The sequence below is a fragment of the Syngnathus floridae genome, chromosome 7 (assembly GCF_059516105.1).
Source record: "Syngnathus floridae isolate MCC-2025c chromosome 7, RoL_Sflo_1.0, whole genome shotgun sequence".
Classification (NCBI taxonomy): Eukaryota; Metazoa; Chordata; class Actinopteri; order Syngnathiformes; family Syngnathidae; genus Syngnathus; species Syngnathus floridae.
Genome location: NC_142419.1, coordinates 14954789 through 14974378, shown reverse-complemented (window position 1 = coordinate 14974378; position 19590 = coordinate 14954789). Strand labels below are relative to the sequence as shown.

Below are 19590 nucleotides of genomic sequence, written 5' to 3'. Positions count from 1 at the left end.
TCCTGGTGGCCAATGCGGGCATACTGGAAGGAGCAGCACAATGAATTGGATCATAGCAATAAAATCATGATGCAGAGCAGATATTTTTATATTTTGTCAAGATAAAAAATCATAATTAGACAGAACAAACTATATTTTTTCACAATAAAATATTTTTACCATTTCTGATATTAAAGTCAAAATTGACAAATGCCTTTTTTTTTTCCCAAACGATTTTGCAGACTCTAAAGCTTCTATAAGGACCCCAGTTTGATAACCACGATTATGTCCTGAAGTTGACATCCTTTTCTTTTAGTGTAGCCTCACCGAACCTCTACCCCCGTCCTTTCTTCCTTCCCCACCAAGCCAAACTGCTTAAATGGCATGCAATGCTGCTTGCAGCTGGCAAGCTTCTGCTCCATATCAAGGGCCCACACATCAAGAAGCACCTTTATTAGCCATTGTGCCCGTTGGGGTACAAAGCTTTGTCGTAGGGGTGGTATCCTCAACTGGTTCTACTTTTCCACCCTTGACACTCAACTCATTAGCCATTATTGGCTGCTGGGCAAGCAAATCTGGAAATATATTCTTATTTATATTTCCCCCTCACAAGAAGGGCTGGCAATGGAAATAATTTGTTGCAGGCCATCATAAAACCATGATTAACTGTATGAGTATGAGATGAAGACAGTTTGGCCTTCTTAACTTTTAGTCATGTGCTGGGTCACAAAGGCATCGTGCAAAGATGTTTGCAGTTGAGTTTATTTAACTGTGCTACAAGTGTATAAACTCACTCCCTCACCGTGCCGTGCTGCAGGCAAAAATGTTCATATTATCAGTTGGCTAAGGTTTACAGCATGTTTGTCTATAAATAGTGAGTGCGGTGGCTCCCCTGGCCCAAGCGAGTCCAACTGTGAGTACCGACTAATTAGAGCCTTCTCTTGTGTCTGGGCTCACCTCCATGAGAGCAACTTTACAGGGCACTCGCAACTTTTGAGCCTGGGGCACCTTCAAGGCTCTCCTCCTCACACCGCAACCACTTCAACAAATAAAATACATGAACGTGTCAACTGGTGTTCTCTCATGACAACAACTTGCGGCAGCTGATTAAATAAAACATGAAGGCACACAACATGTTCCGCCCACTAGAGCAACCTGCTGTTCAATATTTCAAGAAGGCAGTTCAAACACGAGCCAGAAAGAATCAGCGGTGGAGAGAAATTGCGACCACGGTGTGACAAGATGTTTCCTTCAGTCTGCCTGCTGGCCACTTGGATTCTTCTTCTTCCACTCCAAGGTGAGCGCTCGACCTGGTCGGTTAGTCAGTTACTCGCCAACCGTGTCGTCCCCTCAGCTTTAGATCTTTTCGACCCCGAGGAGGTGAAGTACGTGACCCTCAACGCGACCGTGACCGCGGGGGGATCGGTCCGCTTGGACTGCGGCGTCGACCCACCCTCTATCTTCATCTGGGGTTTCACCAGAGCCGGTTCGGACAGCAACGTGGCTCTGGCCTACGACTACGGTCATGGTCTCAAGCTGCAGGCTCGGCCGGACGGCGTGGTTAGCGTGCGCGTGCCCCTCAACACCTCTGCCCTGGTTCTGGAGAAAGTCCAGCGGGAGGCAGAGGGCACGTACACCTGCCAGGCTTTGTACCACGCGGCTAGGGTGACCTTCTACTACACCAGGCTGGATGTGGACGATGACTAATGACGCACAAATAAACTCAGAGAAGTTCCTCCTTGTGTCACTCGCTTTCTAAGAAACTCACTCACAGACGCACTCATGTTTTTAAACCGTGAGGAAGGACAGTGTGCTGACTTACTCTTCCTTATCGTCTCTTTATATTATTACAAAACTTTACAAGTCGCTAAATCTCCGTAACACAAAACAGTTCTCGGGCCAAAAACAAACAAACAAAAAAAAGCATAAATAATATAAAACTGACAACTTTGTTCTTTGACACAGATACATTCATATGAAATAATAGTTTTCTACTAGAAAAAAATAAATAAGTCATCTGAAGGAGTCTTTGGGAGTTCCGCCTCAGTCTGTGAAAGTTTGCCGTCCTTGTCGGACAAAGTACTCTCTTAGGTCCATCGACTGTCTTTTCTCAGGTACTCTGGCTGTCCTCTCTTAGGTCCTCTGTGACATCACCACAGCAGCTCTGACTGTCCAGCTGTCACGTCGCAGGGACCTCAGACCTCCTGGAGACTGGCCTGGATCAGCTCACCCCCGCCAGACATCCAGCAGGGCTTTTCATCACAGTCCGAGTCTGGAAGGCCCAGATTTTCCCAGCACGGGATTGGACAGTCCTGATCCACGCAGTCCAGATCCTCCTCCGCTGCACAAGCAACAAGCAAACAACACGTTAATCATTTGAGGATGATTTTAATAAATCAGAAATTAGTTCATCAGTTCATTTATTTAAAAAAAAAAATGGAATAATGATAGACTCACCAGTGCCATCCGCCGGACATTCCGTGTCATCTCCCTCGAGACAACACGAGCGTTGCGAAGGCGACGAATCTCGCTGCTCGTCGTGCGGGTGCGGGACTTGGAGATTGTCGAGGTCATCGGCACGCAGCTCTCCCGCGGGGGAGCAGCGGTGGCGGCACGGAGAGGTTGCCGCCTGCTTCAGAGGAACCATCTCCAGACCGTCCTGCTGACAGGGCGCCGCTCGGTGCATGAGGGGAAGCGTCCCGCCCGAAAGGACGCCGTTAGGCTTGTAACACCTGAAAGAGGTAGCAGAGATGCTATTAGTGTTAGCATTAAGCTAGCAAGGCCTTTTTTTATTGCGTTGTTTTATACAGAGAAAGTGTAGATGTTTGTGTTTTATGTTTTTAGTTTGACATAAGGTGGGAGTGGTGTTAAATCACTTTTCTGAAGAAGTGCACAAAGGGGAAAAAAAAACCGACTGTCAGTCTGTGGCTTTCTAACCAGTAGCCATTGTGTTTATATTCAAATTCACAGGAGCGTCCTAGCATAGTAAGACACTGGGTAAACCCTCAAAGTAATTTTCCGAATCCCATTCAAAAGCGCAACATCGTGTTTCCCCGCGCTTCCTGCTATCGGAGCCGCCATCCTCGTTTTCGTTCCCGCCAGCACAAATAAATAAACAGGAGGCTCATTAGCGTAGCCCGTGTGTTGGCTGGTTGCACACAGGGTAAACTGTGATGCCGCTGAGCCTTGAGCACATAAACAGGAGCAGCATGTGAATGTGGAGCGCAAAAAAAAAAGGAGCTGGCCTTCTTCCCAACGACACGCTGTGTGACAAAGTCCTAAACAAACCATCGTAAATTGACTTGATGGAAAAGCCATCGCGAGGGGAATAAAAAAAAGAAATCGGTCTTTTTAAGAAGGTTCTTCTTTGGTGCTTGACAAGACAGTCATATCCCTGATTTACTATTTACCAGACATTTTTATTTTTCATGAATTCAGTCAAATAAATATAAGGTATTCCACAAGGCTCTGTTCTCTTCCCATTCCTGCATCCAAATAATTTGCCCTCAGCTGCATCTGCACATCATTTGAGTACTTGCATGACCCCACCAAAACTCGTAAGCGTTACCTGTTATTGTTGCACAGGTTCTGACAATTCACACAGTCTGAGGATTCCGATTGGGGAAGAGCCGTGTACATGCCGCCTCCCTAAAAATAAAAACAACAGTGTTTAGTGCGGATGAAGACATTAAGTCGTTCAGCAACCGGGACAAAAACAACAAGAACCCTCGGGGGTCCCCGCACTCACATTGTGGTGGTGGTGAGGGTGGGGCAGGGTGCCATCGTGGCCGTGGGAGTGTCCGCCCGGGTAGAGGCCGCCGTTGCTGTTGTGCAATGGCAGGCCGTTGGGGTGTTTGTGGTGCAAGTGGTGGCACCCCGAGGGCAACATGCCGCCGTGCCCGAAGCCCCCGTGGACGCCGCCGTTCATGCGGCCGGTGCCGGCCAAAGCGGTGTACTCTAAAACGTGTCCGTTGATGTCAGCCGGCTGGTACAAATAACCCGGAGGGTCGTATTCTGCAGGAGGAAACACAAGGCATACCACAAGGCTCAATTCCCATCCCGTTAGATTTTCAAATTGCTATTCTGTTTATTCGAGGCGAGCATTGACACCCACTGTGCATGTTGTTGTGCTGTCGGTTCCTCCACAGGCACATGGCGATGAAGGCCAGCAGGATGAGGACCATCACGCCCAATACGCAGCCCACGATGAGGTACAGCAGACCCCCGGGCGGCCCGGAGGGCTCCTGCGGGTGGGGCCACGGCGGCGTGACGGGCCGCTGGCTTGGCGAGCCCGGAGACTGGCGTGCTGCAATAAAGGAACAGGAGATGTTTTTAAGAATTTTTTGTGATATTTGCTTATAGGGTCTCTCCTTACCTCTGGTCTCGCAGATCATGACGTTGCTGTAGTCGCTCTCGCCACCGTCGTTGAAGCACTGCATCTTGATGTCGTACGACGTCTCCGCCTGTAGGTGACCGATCATGTGCCAGTCTTTCACACCTGAGAAGAGAAGCGGGTGGGTGTGACTAGAGAAAAAAAATTGAGCGTCGACTTCCTGGAAAGATCACGGCAGCCGCGGCTTTTTGTGGAGACTTTAATCCTATCTTTTTTTTTTCCTCACTTGGCTGAGGTCATGTTCTTTCATGTGCTCTTTTGCCCCCCCCCCCCACACAAACATGTAATCACACTCTCGCAGTCGCAATCTGAAAGCCCATGCAAACTTCACAAACACAGCCACTGTCGGAGCGACACAAAAACACAAATACGCACACAGACACACACTCTCGTGTCAGTCCCGGGGGCCTTCACACAGTTGCTGCACTCTGGTTCAGCTCCATATATGGCAGCTTATGTTTGTGCTGGCTTAAGTCCAGTATTAACACAGACGCACAAAGACACACACGTTACATATAAAACACACACACACAACAAGAAAAAAAAAATCACATACTTTTGCATTATTGTGATTTGTATATATTTTTTAATCATGATTGTATTTTTTAAATGTATTTTTCAGCTATTATTCCAAAAGGCTTTGGAATCCGCAGACTGGCTGACCCGAGTTGCGAAAGTAACCGACATTTACGTGGAAACCTTGACTGAAGTTTGACCTGCGGTAAAAGGGGAGGGGCCCAAAGATACCAGCACCACCACTTCCTTTCCTTTCCTTTCCTGCGGCGCGATGACCAGTTAGCATTCCAGACAGCAACCCGAGCCGCTGCGTAGCTCTGCTGCCCGCTCTCGTATTTCAACTCCGGCCAATTAAGTCGAAAGCCATTCACAGTAAAGAAGCCGACGCTGTCACGTTTGTCTGTTTTAGACATTTACACGCACCTTCGACCACGTCGCGCTTGTAGTCGCTGTCGTTGTCGCTGTCGGTGGGCCGATAGTAGATGTAGAAACCTTGGATGGGAGTGTTGTTGTTACTCGAGGGACTGTACTGAAAGCGGAAGAAAACGGAAAAAAAAAATGGTTACATTAGCCCACAATTACCCTTTTTTTCCCCCCTCCTATCAGCTAATGGAGCGGCTCGCTATCAGCCGTCCGCTCTCTGATTGCGCGGAAGTCGACCAGAGATAATGAGAGTCGGAGGTTACGGAAAGGGCGGCAATTATCTGCGCCCGTCGGCGCTCCAAAGTTTGCACGATATGAATTAATCACCATGAGAACGACAAAAAAGTCCCTGTGCTTGTTGTCATTTGGTAATGGCCTCTATTTAACCTTTCCGTACGTTTGCAGGTCTTGGTTCTCATGGAAAGCAATTTGGAACTTTTGTGACATACTCACAGTCCAGCGCAGCATGATCTGTGTGTCGCTGATGGCGTCGGTGGCGGAGATGTGCGGTCCCACCACCGGCCGGTCGGCCATACGGGGGCTGGCTTGGGGGACCTGGTACGGCCTTGACGCCACGCTGCGAGGACTCTCGCCGTATAAGTTCATGGCGGTCACTCGGAACCTGTAGGTGGCGCCTGAAAGACGGACAGAGTTCAACGACACCTCCGCCGACGGCTAAGCAATAAAAATGGAGTCGAGGCTCACCGGGCTCCAGATTGCGAACTTCCACTGACAGCTTGAGCGGCGAGATGTTGTCGGCCGCCACGCCCCACTCGGTGTTGCGGCTGCGTTTGTACTCCACCCGGAAGGCCGTGATGGGCGAGCCGCCGTTGGCTCTGGGGATCCACGTCACGTAGACGGAGCTCTCCGTCGCCATGGAGATGGTGGGCCGATCGGGCGCCTCGGGCACTATAAATGAAGGCGAGAAAACGGGTTAACCTTTGAACAGTGTCGCCGCATCCCGACTTGGCGGAAAGGATGGAAGGAATTCGGAGAGGAGGAAGCGGAAAGGATAAATCACGGGAGGAATGCGTACTTACGGCAGCAGCTGAGCGGCACGCACTTAAAGAAGCGGCAGAGGAAGACGGAGACAATGGTTAGTGGAAGATTAAGAAAGTCTCGTTAGTCATATCACCGCATCCATACTGAAATTGAATGTTAAAGATCATCAAACTATTTTCTTCCCAATAGCTCCGGAAAAAAATTAATGAAGCCAGAAAAGTCCACTGCCCCAATTGAAATGATTGAAAAGGCCATTCAACCCTTCCAGCCCACCCCAAAAACTATTTTTTGGAATGTATTTAACAAAAATAAAAACACTTTATAATATTTCTATAATAATAATTGTCAGCGCATCAGTAGCAATAAAAAAGTTTAAGATGGAACATTCCGCACATTACCTCTGTCGTGGATCACCACTCCAAAGTGCGTGTTGGGCATTTTGTCCTCAGGGGCTTTGGGCGGCATCAGGACCACTGGAGGCTTGTGGGACGGATTCTTGTTGGACGATACGCTCTTTTCTGGAGGAGAAGGGACTTATAAGGAGGAAGCCAAACAAAGTATCACACATGTTCCTAGTTGTTGCCCCCCGCCCCACCAGTCAAAGCACTCTGACACCACCCCTGAGCCTCTCCCGTTTGATCAGGAGCCGGCTCGGGTTTCCGCCACTGTTTTTCCTTGCTAATAAACGTCTTGCTTTATGAAAAGCTCAGTGACCGTGTAGACTGAAACCTGGATTTAACAGAACCGGACCCTACAGACTCTGGCTTTAAAGGACTGAATAGTGTGTCGTTCCTTAGTTTGTTCCAGAATCGTCCGAAACTGGCGCCATTGACCAGTTCTGGCGGCCATGTTGGTAGGGGCAATTTTACTAGTACGAACCTTTTCCGGTGCGAAAGGTGAGCATGGCCGGCTGGCCCTCACCCGCCGAGCTGCGGGCCACCATGAGGACTTCGTACAGGCTGGATGCCTCCAGTTCGGAGAGACGCAGCGAACGCTCGCTGCCGGGCACTCGCACCGTCAGCCAGCTCTCCATCAAGGTGGCCATCTCGTCCACCTGAGCGACAACAGGAAAGACAACCTTTAAGTAATGCCACAGTGGTGTTTTGCTTTTTTTGTGTGGATCAGTCAAGAAGCTCACCTTCCGATATTTGACAAAATAGGCATTGATGGGGCTCCCGCCGTCAGGCCCCGCCCTCCACTCCAGGTCGTAAATGTCGGGTTTGTACGTCTGGGGCGGGCTGGTGATGATGGGCGCGTCGGGCGTGAGACGGTGGGCGCCACCATCGGACGGCGGCTCGTCTTCCTCCTCCGTCAGGAAGCGCTCGCTGCCCTCATCGCTCTGCATGGGCGGCAGTGAGGGCCAAACGTCCACGCCGGGGTTCAAATCTGAGAGAGAAAATGTTTCTTGTAGAACCATAGCGCACTTTGTTTTTGCTTTGTGATGGCGGGTCAGCGCTAACCGCCAAGACTTTGACTCGGGTGCTAAAAGCAAAGAACAACAGTCCTTTACGATCCAAACATTTGGATCATGGCACCTTCTGACATTGTCAGAAACCCACGCGTGAGCACGGCACGGCTGCACTTTGCAAAAGTAAACAAGCCGGGAGCTGGTAAGACTAAACCTGATTCCGGGAACGTCGCCAGCTGCCACGCATTCCCCACACGGGCCATTAAAATAGCGGAGAGAAATTCTCTATGTAGTCCTGAGGCTGCCACGCCAGAGGAAAGATGTCAAGGAAGTGATCCCAAATGTTAAAGGAAGTCTTTCAAGGCAGAAAGGGAGAACAAAGCCACGAGGGATTCGATTGGTCAGTGCATCGATGGAGAAGAAATATTTGGATTCTCAAATGAGTTTTTGCAATGTACAAGCGGAATGTTTTGGATCACTGGTTCAAACTGACTGGCCGCTACCTCCCAACACTAACGCTCTTATCATCTTTGCATTCTTTCTGCTTGCATCTTCCAGGGGAAACACCACGCAGGGATGGAGGGAAGGAGGGAGGAGTGGATGGAACGGAGGGGTGGAAGGACGCCACCACGTAAATACAAGGCGGTTGTGTAGCACGTTGACAGCCGGGGTGGTCTGCCCCCCGTCCTAACCCTTCACAGCTACTCCTCGCATTCCAGCATCCGCGGGGGCTTATCCCCGGGCGGCGTGCACAAAGCTCACTCTCACGATCCAGCTCGGGGAGAAGGAGGGCGTCCTTGGCGCGATACGCCACCCCCGAGCGTGAGGACCGCCTCCAAACGTGGACAGCTTAACTCTTTACAGCACGGCTTCTGTTGAGATATTTACTTTCGCCGACTACGTCACTGTACAAGTGACCTGAAGTAACCGATTTCACAACATACTTTCTTTTTGTTTTTTCTGACATACCTGACTGCACACTCAGCATTCCCGATGACTGCGCCGACCCGATATCGTTGTCCAGCAGACATTGGTACACGCCTTGGTCCCGCGGCACCACACCCGAGATGACCAGCTGGCCTCCTGAAATCCGTACCCGGTGCGAGGCGGCCACGGGCTCGGCGTTGAACAGCCAGGTGACGTCGGGGGCGGGGCTGCCCGCGGCCACGCAGCTGAAACGTGCGGTTGAGCCGGCAGCGACGCGCTGGTCGGCGAGGCCCACCAGGATGGAAGCGGGTTCTACGAATCGGTTTCCCCATCAGACTTTTAGAACAGCGGTTCTCAAAATAAAAAACTTCCGAGTCCTCACCGAGGATGTTGACAGTGTAGTTGGCGCTCATCACCGTCCCTTGCTCGCTCTCAGCGGCGCAAACGTATACTCCGTTGTCGTCTGTCGTCACGGAGACAAATTCCAAATTGTCACGCAGGTGTCGCAACGAAGGCCCCAGTCGGACCCGCTCGCCGTTCTTGAACCACGTGGACGACGGCGTCGGACTTCCGGAAACTACGCACTCCAGCGTGTACGACTGGGACCGCTGCAGTGTCACATTCTTGGGGCTGGTGGGATAAACTATCCTCACTGGAGAAGAGGGGGAATCTGTATCTAAAGACAACACAAAGACATCAACTACTGTGCTTATAAAATAAAATAAAAGAATTCTAGCGGGACTTACGTTGGACAGAGATTTTGGTACCGTGGGTCTGCATGACAGTTTCCCCGGTGACCGGATTGTACGAGCCACACTTGTAGACGCCCCGATGGTGCAACGAGGCGGACGGGATCTGAAGGTTGCCGGACGGAAGGACTAAGTAGTCGTCTAATAAGAGAGACACAGTTGGTCAACAACAAGGTTTCAAAAAAAGAATAAAATAAAGTCTGAAAAAAGAACCTGTGGATGCCTCGACGCGCTCGCCCCGCACTCGTAATCGAGGGAAAGCCGGCGGCACGCTACGGGGCAGAGGACACTCGACGATTGCCGCATCGCCGACCTGGACGGACAGCGAGCGGCGCTGGCTGTCTTCGTACTGGGAGATTTCTGCGAGACCCGACACAGAGGGAACATTAGGAAGCGGCGAGTGCTGTTATGACTGAGCAAAGGAAAACCCAAAGGCTCATTAAGGATGTCAAAACTCCTTCTGCTTCCTTCCCGTCGCCGCTCGGCGGCAGGCGTCCTCGCCCTTTTCAAAAGCACCTTCTTGGCTTGCTGCCTCGCTACTTTAATGCGGTGGTGGCAAGGAACAAACGACAAAGACTAGATTCTTCAAGTCTTCAAGTGGTGAGCAAAGGGGGGGACCGACAGGGCGATGGCCCCCGGCGCGTCCACGTACCTGCCAAGTCCACACGTGCGTAGCGGCTGGCGACGGCCAGCCCGTGTCCTGAGCGCGCCACGCATTGGTAGACGCCGACGTGGGCGCGCTGCAGATTAGCGATGGTGAGCGTCCCGTCATTCAGCTCCACGCTGGGCAGGGTGTCACCGAGCAGAGGTTGGCCCCGGAAGCGCCAGGAGAGCGCCGCCGACTGGGGGTTGGTGGCGCAGCGCAGGCGGGCCGGCGAACCCGGACTCTGGACCAACGAGGTGGGCTCAGAGCGGAAAGATGGATAGTGAACTGAGGAGGGAAAGAGTGGGTGATGAATGGAGGGAGAAGAATCAGATGGAAACCAGACAGACAGACGAGCAAAGGTAACTGACGTGTGCAGGTGACGAGCAGGTCTTGGGTGAGACAGAGCAGAGTGGACAGGAAGACCCTGAGGCCACCGTCCATGGTGCCCTCGGACCCCTACCGCCAGCCGTGATCGCCCGGCGTGCACGCCCTCCTCCGATTGACCGACCTGAAAGAAGAGAAGGGGCATCTCACTGTACTTCCTTGACACCAATATGGGGTGGGGGGAGTATGCAGTCACTCTCCATAGCACTCTCCTGTCACACAGCTCTGCGTCCTCATAGATTCACTCTAGCCTAACGTCTCTCAGCGGTCCCCGCTGGACAAGCCCCAAAAAAGAGGGGGGGGGGCGTATTAAGAAGCATTCCTCCATCCTTTACAAGCAGCCCCCGCCCACATCTCCTCCCCCTTTCTCCTCATCCTTCTCTTTCCAAGAGTAATCCAGGCCGGGCTTTGATCCCGGGGTTCCTGCTCGGTAACCAGGGCTCGAGAAAACCACAATGGCCGCCCAGCTGTGATATTGATGGCCGTGCTTCAGCGGAAGAGGCAAGCCGAGGGGGCAAATTAAAAAGATGACGAGTGTCGGGATGAGGCACCGCAGGGAGCGCGAGCCTCGGGCTAAAGCTAATGCTATTTATGTCATGCTATTTGAAAGCCGCATTTGGCAAAATGTAAGCTGTTCAGTATCAATCTTGTCTGACTGTGATTCAAAAGGAATCAGTCAGAGTCCAATATTATTGTCACACACACACTTGAGCGCACATACACACTCGCACACATCCTGGAAAAACAGGTGTTTAAGTGCTTAAAGAAACAATGAAAGCGCTAAGGCAACAGAGTTTGGATTTCAGCGGGCTACTGTGTAATCTGGCGTCACGTATACTTTGTGGCATCTCACATCAAAACCGCATCGCCGCGCCACATGCTGCGACAGGCCCCAGGCTTGCTGGATTCATGATATATAATTACAATAATAAGACACGGGGGGGTCGACAAAACACGGGACCGGTAACGCCGTCCCTTGTCTACTGTATACCAGGAATGGGCTGTTCCCTAGTCTGGCCCTTTGAGCATTGACATAAGATTTGCAGAATATCCTAATTTGGTCGTTTAAAATGGTCATTTTATTGATTTCTTCTTTCAAATACATTTAAAAATATTAAACAGTACATATTATTATTGTCCATATCTACAAATCTGTCAGTTCATGAAATCAATAAGTGGCCCTTGAGTACAAAAGTCTGCACCCCCTTCCTTTGCGCTATATGCTAACCGCCTGCCATCCGTTCCTTCCGACGCTATGGCGACCGGTCGCCCTTGTATAAACACACACACAGCTGCCTATCGGCCCCGTCCATCTGGCGCTGTGAGGAAACGCACGAGGGCATCCATCTTCCCGCTTATCTGCTTGACTTTTCTCTGACATCCGCCACCATGAAGACACACACGCCGCTAGGATATCTGGTGTCAAACCCAAAATCCCATTAGCGAGGCTTCGACCCATGCTGGCGGCAACGCATTGCTGAGGGTGCGGCTACCTGTCCCGTCAACACTTTTTTTGGACGCAAAAAGCAGCAATAGAAGTATCCAGGCTGGTCCAAACACTATAATAAACTTAAAAGCAAATGTTCAGACATCAAAAGAGTCACTTAATTTGCAACTATCTGTAATTTAATGTTCCAGATACTTCATACAACTCTGAAACGTAGCGCTAGCAACAATGCTAAGGGATAGCACCACAGAAGAGGTGTCCAGGCTGCTACAAAAAGTATTCCAGACCCAAGTCACTTTATTTTACTAACTATTTATTAGCTGCAATTTAATGCTCCAGATACTGTATTTAATTCTGATCGTTAGCATAACCGCTAAATGCTAACACCAGAGAAGAAGTGTGCAGAAAGGTTTAAAAGTACTAAAAATTGATGTTTAATCACACCATTCCTCAAATACTCATAAATGTTCCTTATAAGGGAGGTAGGCTAGCACCTTCTATTCATTGTGATGCACAACTCCCACACGGGGATAGCGTCATCCATCTCCACTGGTGGATAAAGAGGGAGTGAAGGTCCTGACACAAGAGAAAATAAACACAGTGACAGGTTGCCCTCAGGGAAAGCAGAGGAGGATCAGGGGGGGAAGGGGGTTCAAGTGTACCGTGTGTCGGAGCACCTGCAGGAACTCCTTTAAGCCCCCATGTGGGCCCGGCCCATACCCCTTTCTCATTGGGTAAAAGGCGATGCGCTGGAGCATCAAAGAGCTGTGGGGCAGAGGCACAACACGTCGCAACTGGCGCTCTCGACTCAGCTTCACAAGACGGCACAGCTGAGTGGAAGCCAATGACAAACAATGTGGGCCAGTGGGAAGATCAAATCTCCTCACCGCACTGACACCGACACACAAACCAAATCCAGGAAACTCCACTAGACAATTTGGCGCTGCGAGAAAGGACGATGTAAAGACGATGATTTTTCAGGTCAATCCTGGTGCGCCGGTCGACTGATCTGACCTGCTAGCGCAAGCCGACCGGCATGCTATACCCCGAACCTGCCCGCACTCGCCCCCTTGGATCCGCGAAGGGAGTCTGCATTCCTAAACTCAACACGGAGGCAAAGCCAGCGGACAGGACAGACGCAACGATGGGAGATAAACGCAAAAACAAGAAGACGGAGAAGGGGGGTGAGGGTACAAAAAGGTCTGCCAAGCCTCAACGGCTATCTGAAGCTTGTTCATACCTCAAATCAAGACCTATTAACTCATTGGGTATGGCCTTCGTGAGTTGAGGTGTCGCTGAATTTCCAGAAAGAGTCTCCTTGCGGAAAGAAACTCCAGGGGGTCCATTATTCGTCAGGATGAACTGGCCAAGGCAGTCTGGGGCCACGGCGGAAACTAATGAGTGGAGGCATCGGGCTAACACCATCTGCTTCACCCATTCAAAGAAAGAGGCGTGATTTGGAATCAGCGCAAGGAATTAGCTCCAGAGGAAGAAGAGAGGGGAGTCGTTAAACTTGGATGGTCTCGGCCGCAAGAGGATAGAAAGTGGACCGTTGAGGCGGCGCTGGGGTGATGATGAGGTCAGACAGGTCTCGAGACGCCGCGGCCGTGACACCGTGGCTGCGATGCAGGATCAGGAATGAAAATGGGAGGCCTTGGGGGATCAGACAGTCACATCCCACAAAGCCTTGTTTACCAAGGACACACACTGCCCCCACCCCTCCTAAAAGTGGCACGGCCGAGACTCGGGAGACGACGCTAATTCCACCCTGAGGCTTTTTGGCCGCGAAAGCAGAGGCAAAAGAAGGGGAGGAGGCCGATGAGACCGTGGCTGAATGGTACAGTATGTTCGGCTGCTCTTAATTGGAGATTGTTCTGCATTGTCTTGTTTCCCTTGGGAATCTGCGAGGGAGGGGGCGGGGGCCAGTGGGAGGTCCACTCGTTTCCCAAGGTCCTCAGAGAGCCGGATTAGCCAACAGTGACGAAACTCAATAAGGGCCTCGGACACGGGAAACGGATCCCAGGGTATCGCCGCCATACAAGGCCACCTCCGGACCTTTTGCAAAGTAACTTACAACCCGACGCCTTTGTGGGAGCGCTCGGGGTCCTTCCAGCTGACTTCACAGGCCTTTCAACCCACAACGGGACGTCTGCTCCGACCAAAAGGTAATTTCGATGGAAGAGAGGAATGCCCGAGGGGGGCTTTATGCCCGCGGGGAGTGTTATAATACCCCCGACATGTGCCAAGAGTCTGACTCCCCGCACCAGGTGAGACATTCCTCCGAGTCAGCTTGGACTACACAGATGATGGCGAAAAGGCGTTGATGCAAGGGGAGGATCAAGTTTGCCAGAAAGTTCACCTTCTCCAAAGGGAGTTGGAATCTGTTGTGTCGGGCATGTGGTGATCTGATCCAGCTGCCACCCCCCCCTCCCGACGCTCCTGGATTCCATCAGTGTACATGTCTCCGCGGCAACAAGCGGTAGACAACATTCTCTGGTCAGCCTCCTCCTGATAGATCCATGGCCAATGCCCAAAAAGTTGAAAAACAAATATGAATGTGTTTTTTTTTTTAAGAAAGTCAAAGGAAAGCAGACTTTGGGAGAAACTCGTGATAAATGGGTCTATGTGGTGTTCCTCACGTTGCGGGGGCAGGGCGAGGATTTACAGGATGAAGAACCTGCAACTGCTCCGGTTGGCCAGCCAGAATAAAAACAAACATTTATGAAGAGGTTAAATATAATCAGTCTTCCTCACCGACGCACAAATCTCTTGCAAAAACCCAAACAAACCAGCACTCAAAGACAAATATGCAGCGTCCGCAAATGCTCCTTATAGTTTGTCAAAATGTTTATCCTCGCTACTCTTGCTTGTTGCGCGCCAAACAGGAGATCACAAAACAAACCGTCTGGCGTCAATAAACAGATGTGTCGGCCACGTCTCAACTTCCTGGCACTGGCTCAGAACGTCTCGAAAAATCCAACAGCCGAGGCCAAGGATAACAAGACCTCCTGTCAGCAACCGAGAGGGCGTGGTCTCATGTCGCGTGTGCCATCTTTCGTAAGTGGACCCCGACGGAGTGATTGATGCGAAAATGACAAAACTATATAAAGAAAAAATAAACAGCGCAGTAGAAAATGAGTGGCTGGAAAAAATATCCACATCAATGCGTTTGAAATTCTAGCACTTTTGGTAGCTTAATGGAGAAGCTCTGGTTTTGTGTCGCTTAGAAACTGCTACCGTTGACCGCAATAGAGAAGACAGTGATTGATTATCACAGGAGGCCAATATTCCACAGATCGGTGCCAAACAACGCCTTGGGCCCGATGGAAGCCGCAGTTTAGCCTGAATCCGCCAAGGCGCCGATCACCGGGACAACAAAGTCGCAGATGGCCGCTCGTTTCGGCCTTAATATAGTCCGCACCGAAACCGAAGTCAGATGTGACTCGTTGGCTTTCGAAACATTTGAAATAGAAAGCTGCGGTCTATATAAAAAAAAAAAGAAGCTCACTAGGGGCCCCGCCGCCGAGGCATATTTAGTCGGCTCGCTTTCGGGAATCTCGCAAACAGGAAGATGCTGAGGATTAAAGTTCACACCAGACACAATGAACCCCGACAAGGTATTTTTGTTTTGCGTCAAAGCCCACGTGGCGCTCTGCAACATGTTCGCCGCACGTCACAGCTCGCCAACAGGCGCTCCCTCAGATGGTTCCGAGTACATAATAAAAGGGTATTTATAGTCACTTCAAATAGCGTGGCTTAAGGAGGCGGCTTCACGCAGAAGCACAGACGAGTTGAAGAAGACCCCGTTTGACGTCGACTTCCACGGTCATTTCTTGAGTTGTGCGTTTGTGGTTTGCGTCCTCTTATCGTTCTCGGTGTATATTTAGAGCCAGTCTGTATTTTCATTACACCAACAGGCAAAACCTCAGAGAAGAAGCAGACCTCTGAGCCGGGCTCGCATCCAGCCGGTACCGCCTCGCCCTTGCCCAGCGGTCGTTGCGGAACATCTGCTTGAAAAAAAAGTTGCTTGTTTGCCTTTGCAATCACTCCAGCCTATATTTGTCATTTAAGTGTTGCAGTAAGGCACAAATAAAAAAAACTGACAGTTGCTGATTGATTGAAAATGTTTATGATTGCCTCTATGAATAGTAAATAGCATAGCACAGCTACTTGTCTTGATGCTAATTTGCTGGCCAATTTTTCCTACTTTACAAGATGGTGTAAATGTAGCATTTAAATGTCTGAATCTCTATTATTACCCGGAAATCATCACATGGACTCAATTTTGAGAATAGCTCGTCATTCCTTGTCGCCCTCCCTCAGCTACTCTTGACTGCTGGGTGTTGTCAATCAGCACCCGGAGAGTCCATGATCATGGGGGCTTTTTTGGCACTCCTCCACCTCCCCTCTAACTTCCTCCCAACGGGGGCCCGGGCCTTGATAAATGGCTGCCGGCGTTCGCTAACAGGCTTGATGGAGAAGTTGAGGTCAAAATGCTGGGAAGCTAATTTTGAATCATTTGGCTATTTAGGATACAGAAGGCGATTTGGAGAGACGGTCATTCCCTATGTCAAAATATTGTGACAGTGATGAAAAAAATCGGAGATTTATCTCCGTGTTTTTATGGCTCTTGGGACTTCTCTCAGCCAGAGGTCAACTCAGTGACAGAATGAAGTGCGAGCTCAAATAAACAAGCGAACCATGCTTTGATTTAACTCGCTTTACAAATTGAGGCCCACAGTAATCTGTTAATAAATTTTTTTAAAAATTCTTGTTAAAAACATACCTATTCGGGGCTATTTTTGTAACGCCTTGCTAGCGGAGAAGAAGCGACGTTAACCCCTCGCTGATAGTCGTCAGGTTAGATAGCAAACAGCAGTCAAGGAAAATTCCGTCCGACTATTATTAACTAAAATCAATCATTTTAATGAACAGGCTCGCGAATAATAACTAACCTGATCAGAAAGCCGCAACTGAATGGTAGACTAACAGGCAGATTGTTAGCACAACACACAAGCATGATTAGCGTATTTTGCTAGCAGGTACAGTAAAAGTTTAAAAATAAACTTTTAGCTGCTTTCAGATGACTGAACGTAGAAGGGGGGGTGTAATGCTAATAGCTATTGCACGGAGTATCAGTACTTGTCCTCATTGCTATGGAAACCCGGCGGGTGGACTTTAAAGTTCTTGTGTGGTTCTAATAGCGCATGTGTTGCCTGTGTGAGCTTGGTACCATTACACGCTCCCATTGGAAATTACCCACTTAACATAGCTTTGCTACGGCAACATGTGTTTGTCATTAGCGGGCACACTAATAGTCAAAAAAGTGGCTTAATCGCACCGTTGTGCTTTGTTCATGGCCTGTCCGAAATGAGTTGGGCCCGCTAATGGTTAATTAATGTCCCTGGATTCGTGGAAACAAAAAACAGGAATCAAGACAGGGTAGCTAACAGTGGTGTTAGCATCGCAACACAAAATATACAATAGATATACAAAAAAAAAAAATTGTGATTAAATACACTGGTGCTTGACCTTGATGTGGTCTGGTATCATTTTTCGGTATACTACGTTTTAATTTAATTTGTTTAGGAGAAAGGCGCCAACTCAACAATGACGACACTAGGAGGGAATTTGTGCAAAAAACTGCTGTTATACAAGTTTGGGGGGCCAGAATTGAAAGAAAACACGTAATGAGGATTTCCACGTGATTCGGTGCAACAAAAGAGCAACCCGTCGATATCAGCAATCCCTGAAAGGATTTGAAAGGCGTCGGAAGTGTCTGCTTGTCGCCCATTGACACCACAAAGCGGCGGCCGGCGTTTGAACTTGGAGGCGTTTTTTATGCGCGGGCGCCCATGTGTGTCACCCCGATGCTGCGCCCCCATTGGATCCTTTGTTCCCCATCACTTGTTTGGAGTGTTCAGTTTACTGACAAAAAACATGAAAGTGGTTGGCCATTCATCAACTACCTTGCAATGTACTTAAACAGCAATTATGTGAATGTGACATATTAATCAGCAACAACAAAAAATAAGACAAAATATGATTTAATATTTTTTTCTAATGATTCTGGCACAGTTGTCAAATTAAAAGCCCAAGAAATTATTCCTGCCTTAGGGGGGAAATATCAGAAGTACTGTGTACATTTATAGAGCTTTACAAGTACAAATCAGCCTTCTAATTATGATGACAAACCTAAATCTACTTTAATCCATGCAGATTTGACCTTAAACTCAATCAAAAGTGGTCTTTGGGTGCTGAATCACGCCACACTCGATTTAAAACAATCAAAACTCTCTGAGCTGAGAGAAAAACTTCAAATGTTTCTACAGCAGAATTAATGTGGCGGAAATATGGCTCCCCGAAGTGTAACTGCCAGTTTTCTTTTGGTACAAAGTGATAATTCAACGCTCCATGTTTGGACTCTTTTTTTTTCTAAATTAATGTTGTTGACACGGCACACCAACTGAGGACATAATAACCATTTTTAGTCATGTTCTCCGGTGCAGAAATATTTTTTCCTGCGTGCAGACACCTGAAGGTGTCAATGTGAGGAGCAAAAACTTGTTAAATCACTGTAAAGAGCAACATGCCCAAAGTTCTCTCAAATCCAGCCACACATCGTTTCGGGAGCCTTGCCCCGCTAGGTGTCAGAACTTTCCCCGGGATCTAATGCACCTTGCCCGGCCTCTTTTAGGTCACTCTGCAAGCCTTCCTTAGGTCCTCATAGTGAATCTTTGACGGCCACTGCAAACATCCTCTGGTCTCGCTCTCACTCAACAAGGCTTTCTGAACTTTCCACGGCTCTCGGTGCAGCCTTCATCGGCCACTCAGCGAGTTTTCCCCGCGGCTCCTCTCCGAACTTTCCACGGCTATTTAGCAACACTCTCCGGACACTCAGCAAACCTCCTTCCCCGACTATTCTCCAAACCTGCCTGCTAGCCAGACGTCCATCCGTCCTTCGAGCCCCCAGGGACAATCAGTGCGACCTTCTCCCCGATGTTCTTACCTTGTTTCCAGGAGCGCTGGTTGCCGTGGGCCGTATCAGCAGCCAAACGCATTCTCACGGTGCAAAATCCGCGCGGGGCCCTCCATTCCACGCGGAAGACACGGAGACCACCGCACCGGAGAGTGTGGAGACTTTCAGTCTCGCAGAAGAGTCCGCAAACTTCGGGACCAAAGTGCGATGAATAGAGAAATTGGAGAAACAAAAAAAAAAAAACGGAGCTCAGTTGGTGGTGGACGGTGGAGCACTTCTCACAGGTGTGGACGTTATTCCACTTGCGTGTATTTGGTATTGATAAACAAAAACATAACGGGAGAAGAAGAAAAAAATCCACTTTGTTGGCTACACACGCTCACTTGTCAGGAGCCGCCGAGCAGAGGGAGGCGGTTTGGGGCTGCACTCGCACCTCTGGAGCCAGTGTCTGGTCGCTCCGTAGATCATAGCAGCAGCGGCCAGGCTGGAATGTCCCAACCCTGCTCGCTTGCACGCTGCTCCCACCGGGAACGGGAGAGAGGGAGGGAGAGAAAGAAGGAGGCGGAGACAGGAGGTGGAATCTTGGAAGACGGCAAGGAGGAGGTGGCCTAGGAGGGACTTTGTTGCCCGAATGGATTGTATGCATTGCGTTAACACTTGGACGGAATGTGGCCGAAAAACACAAGGATGACCTAGATGTCTGATTTACATTCATTAAAAAGATTACAAAGGGCATT

At 49.7% G+C, this 19590-nt stretch overlaps 2 protein-coding genes across 2 annotated transcripts; one reads left to right on the top strand and one right to left on the bottom strand.

The window, feature by feature from the left end:
• Positions 1 to 234: 234 nt before the first annotated feature.
• Positions 235 to 1995, top strand: LOC148395472 (uncharacterized). Its single transcript, XM_088380507.1, has 2 exons — positions 235 to 1276; positions 1334 to 1995. Exons 1-2 carry the CDS (start codon positions 1222 to 1224, stop codon positions 1684 to 1686), a joined length of 408 nt encoding a protein of 135 aa, XP_088236633.1. The 5' UTR covers positions 235 to 1221; the 3' UTR covers positions 1687 to 1995.
• On the bottom strand, positions 1798 to 19553 carry cdon (cell adhesion associated, oncogene regulated). Its single transcript, XM_088380505.1, has 20 exons — positions 19237 to 19553; positions 18884 to 19042; positions 10412 to 10551; positions 10050 to 10328; positions 9611 to 9757; positions 9395 to 9538; positions 9031 to 9324; positions 8691 to 8960; positions 7452 to 7699; positions 7193 to 7367; positions 6712 to 6831; positions 6017 to 6220; positions 5765 to 5946; positions 5312 to 5417; positions 4355 to 4477; positions 4094 to 4285; positions 3728 to 3993; positions 3548 to 3627; positions 2437 to 2711; positions 1798 to 2320 (listed from the first exon to the last, which is right to left on the bottom strand). Exons 3-20 carry the CDS (start codon positions 10482 to 10484, stop codon positions 2175 to 2177), a joined length of 3324 nt encoding a protein of 1107 aa, XP_088236631.1. The 5' UTR covers positions 10485 to 10551; positions 18884 to 19042; positions 19237 to 19553; the 3' UTR covers positions 1798 to 2174.
• Positions 19554 to 19590: the final 37 nt, after the last annotated feature.

Coding starts and splice junctions, on each gene's coding strand:
- LOC148395472 (XM_088380507.1), top strand. CDS start 1,222: ATGTTTCCTTCAGTCTGCCTGCTGGCCACTTGGATTCTTCTTCTTCCA. Junction 1,277..1,333: donor TCTTCTTCTTCCACTCCAAG/GTGAGCGCTCGA, acceptor TCGTCCCCTCAG/CTTTAGATCTTTTCGACCCC.
- cdon (XM_088380505.1), bottom strand. CDS start 10,484: ATGGACGGTGGCCTCAGGGTCTTCCTGTCCACTCTGCTCTGTCTCACC. Junction 10,329..10,411: donor CCTGCTCGTCACCTGCACAC/GTCAGTTACCTT, acceptor TTCCCTCCTCAG/TTCACTATCCATCTTTCCGC. Junction 4,478..5,311: donor CAAGCGCGACGTGGTCGAAG/GTGCGTGTAAAT, acceptor TTCTCTTCTCAG/GTGTGAAAGACTGGCACATG.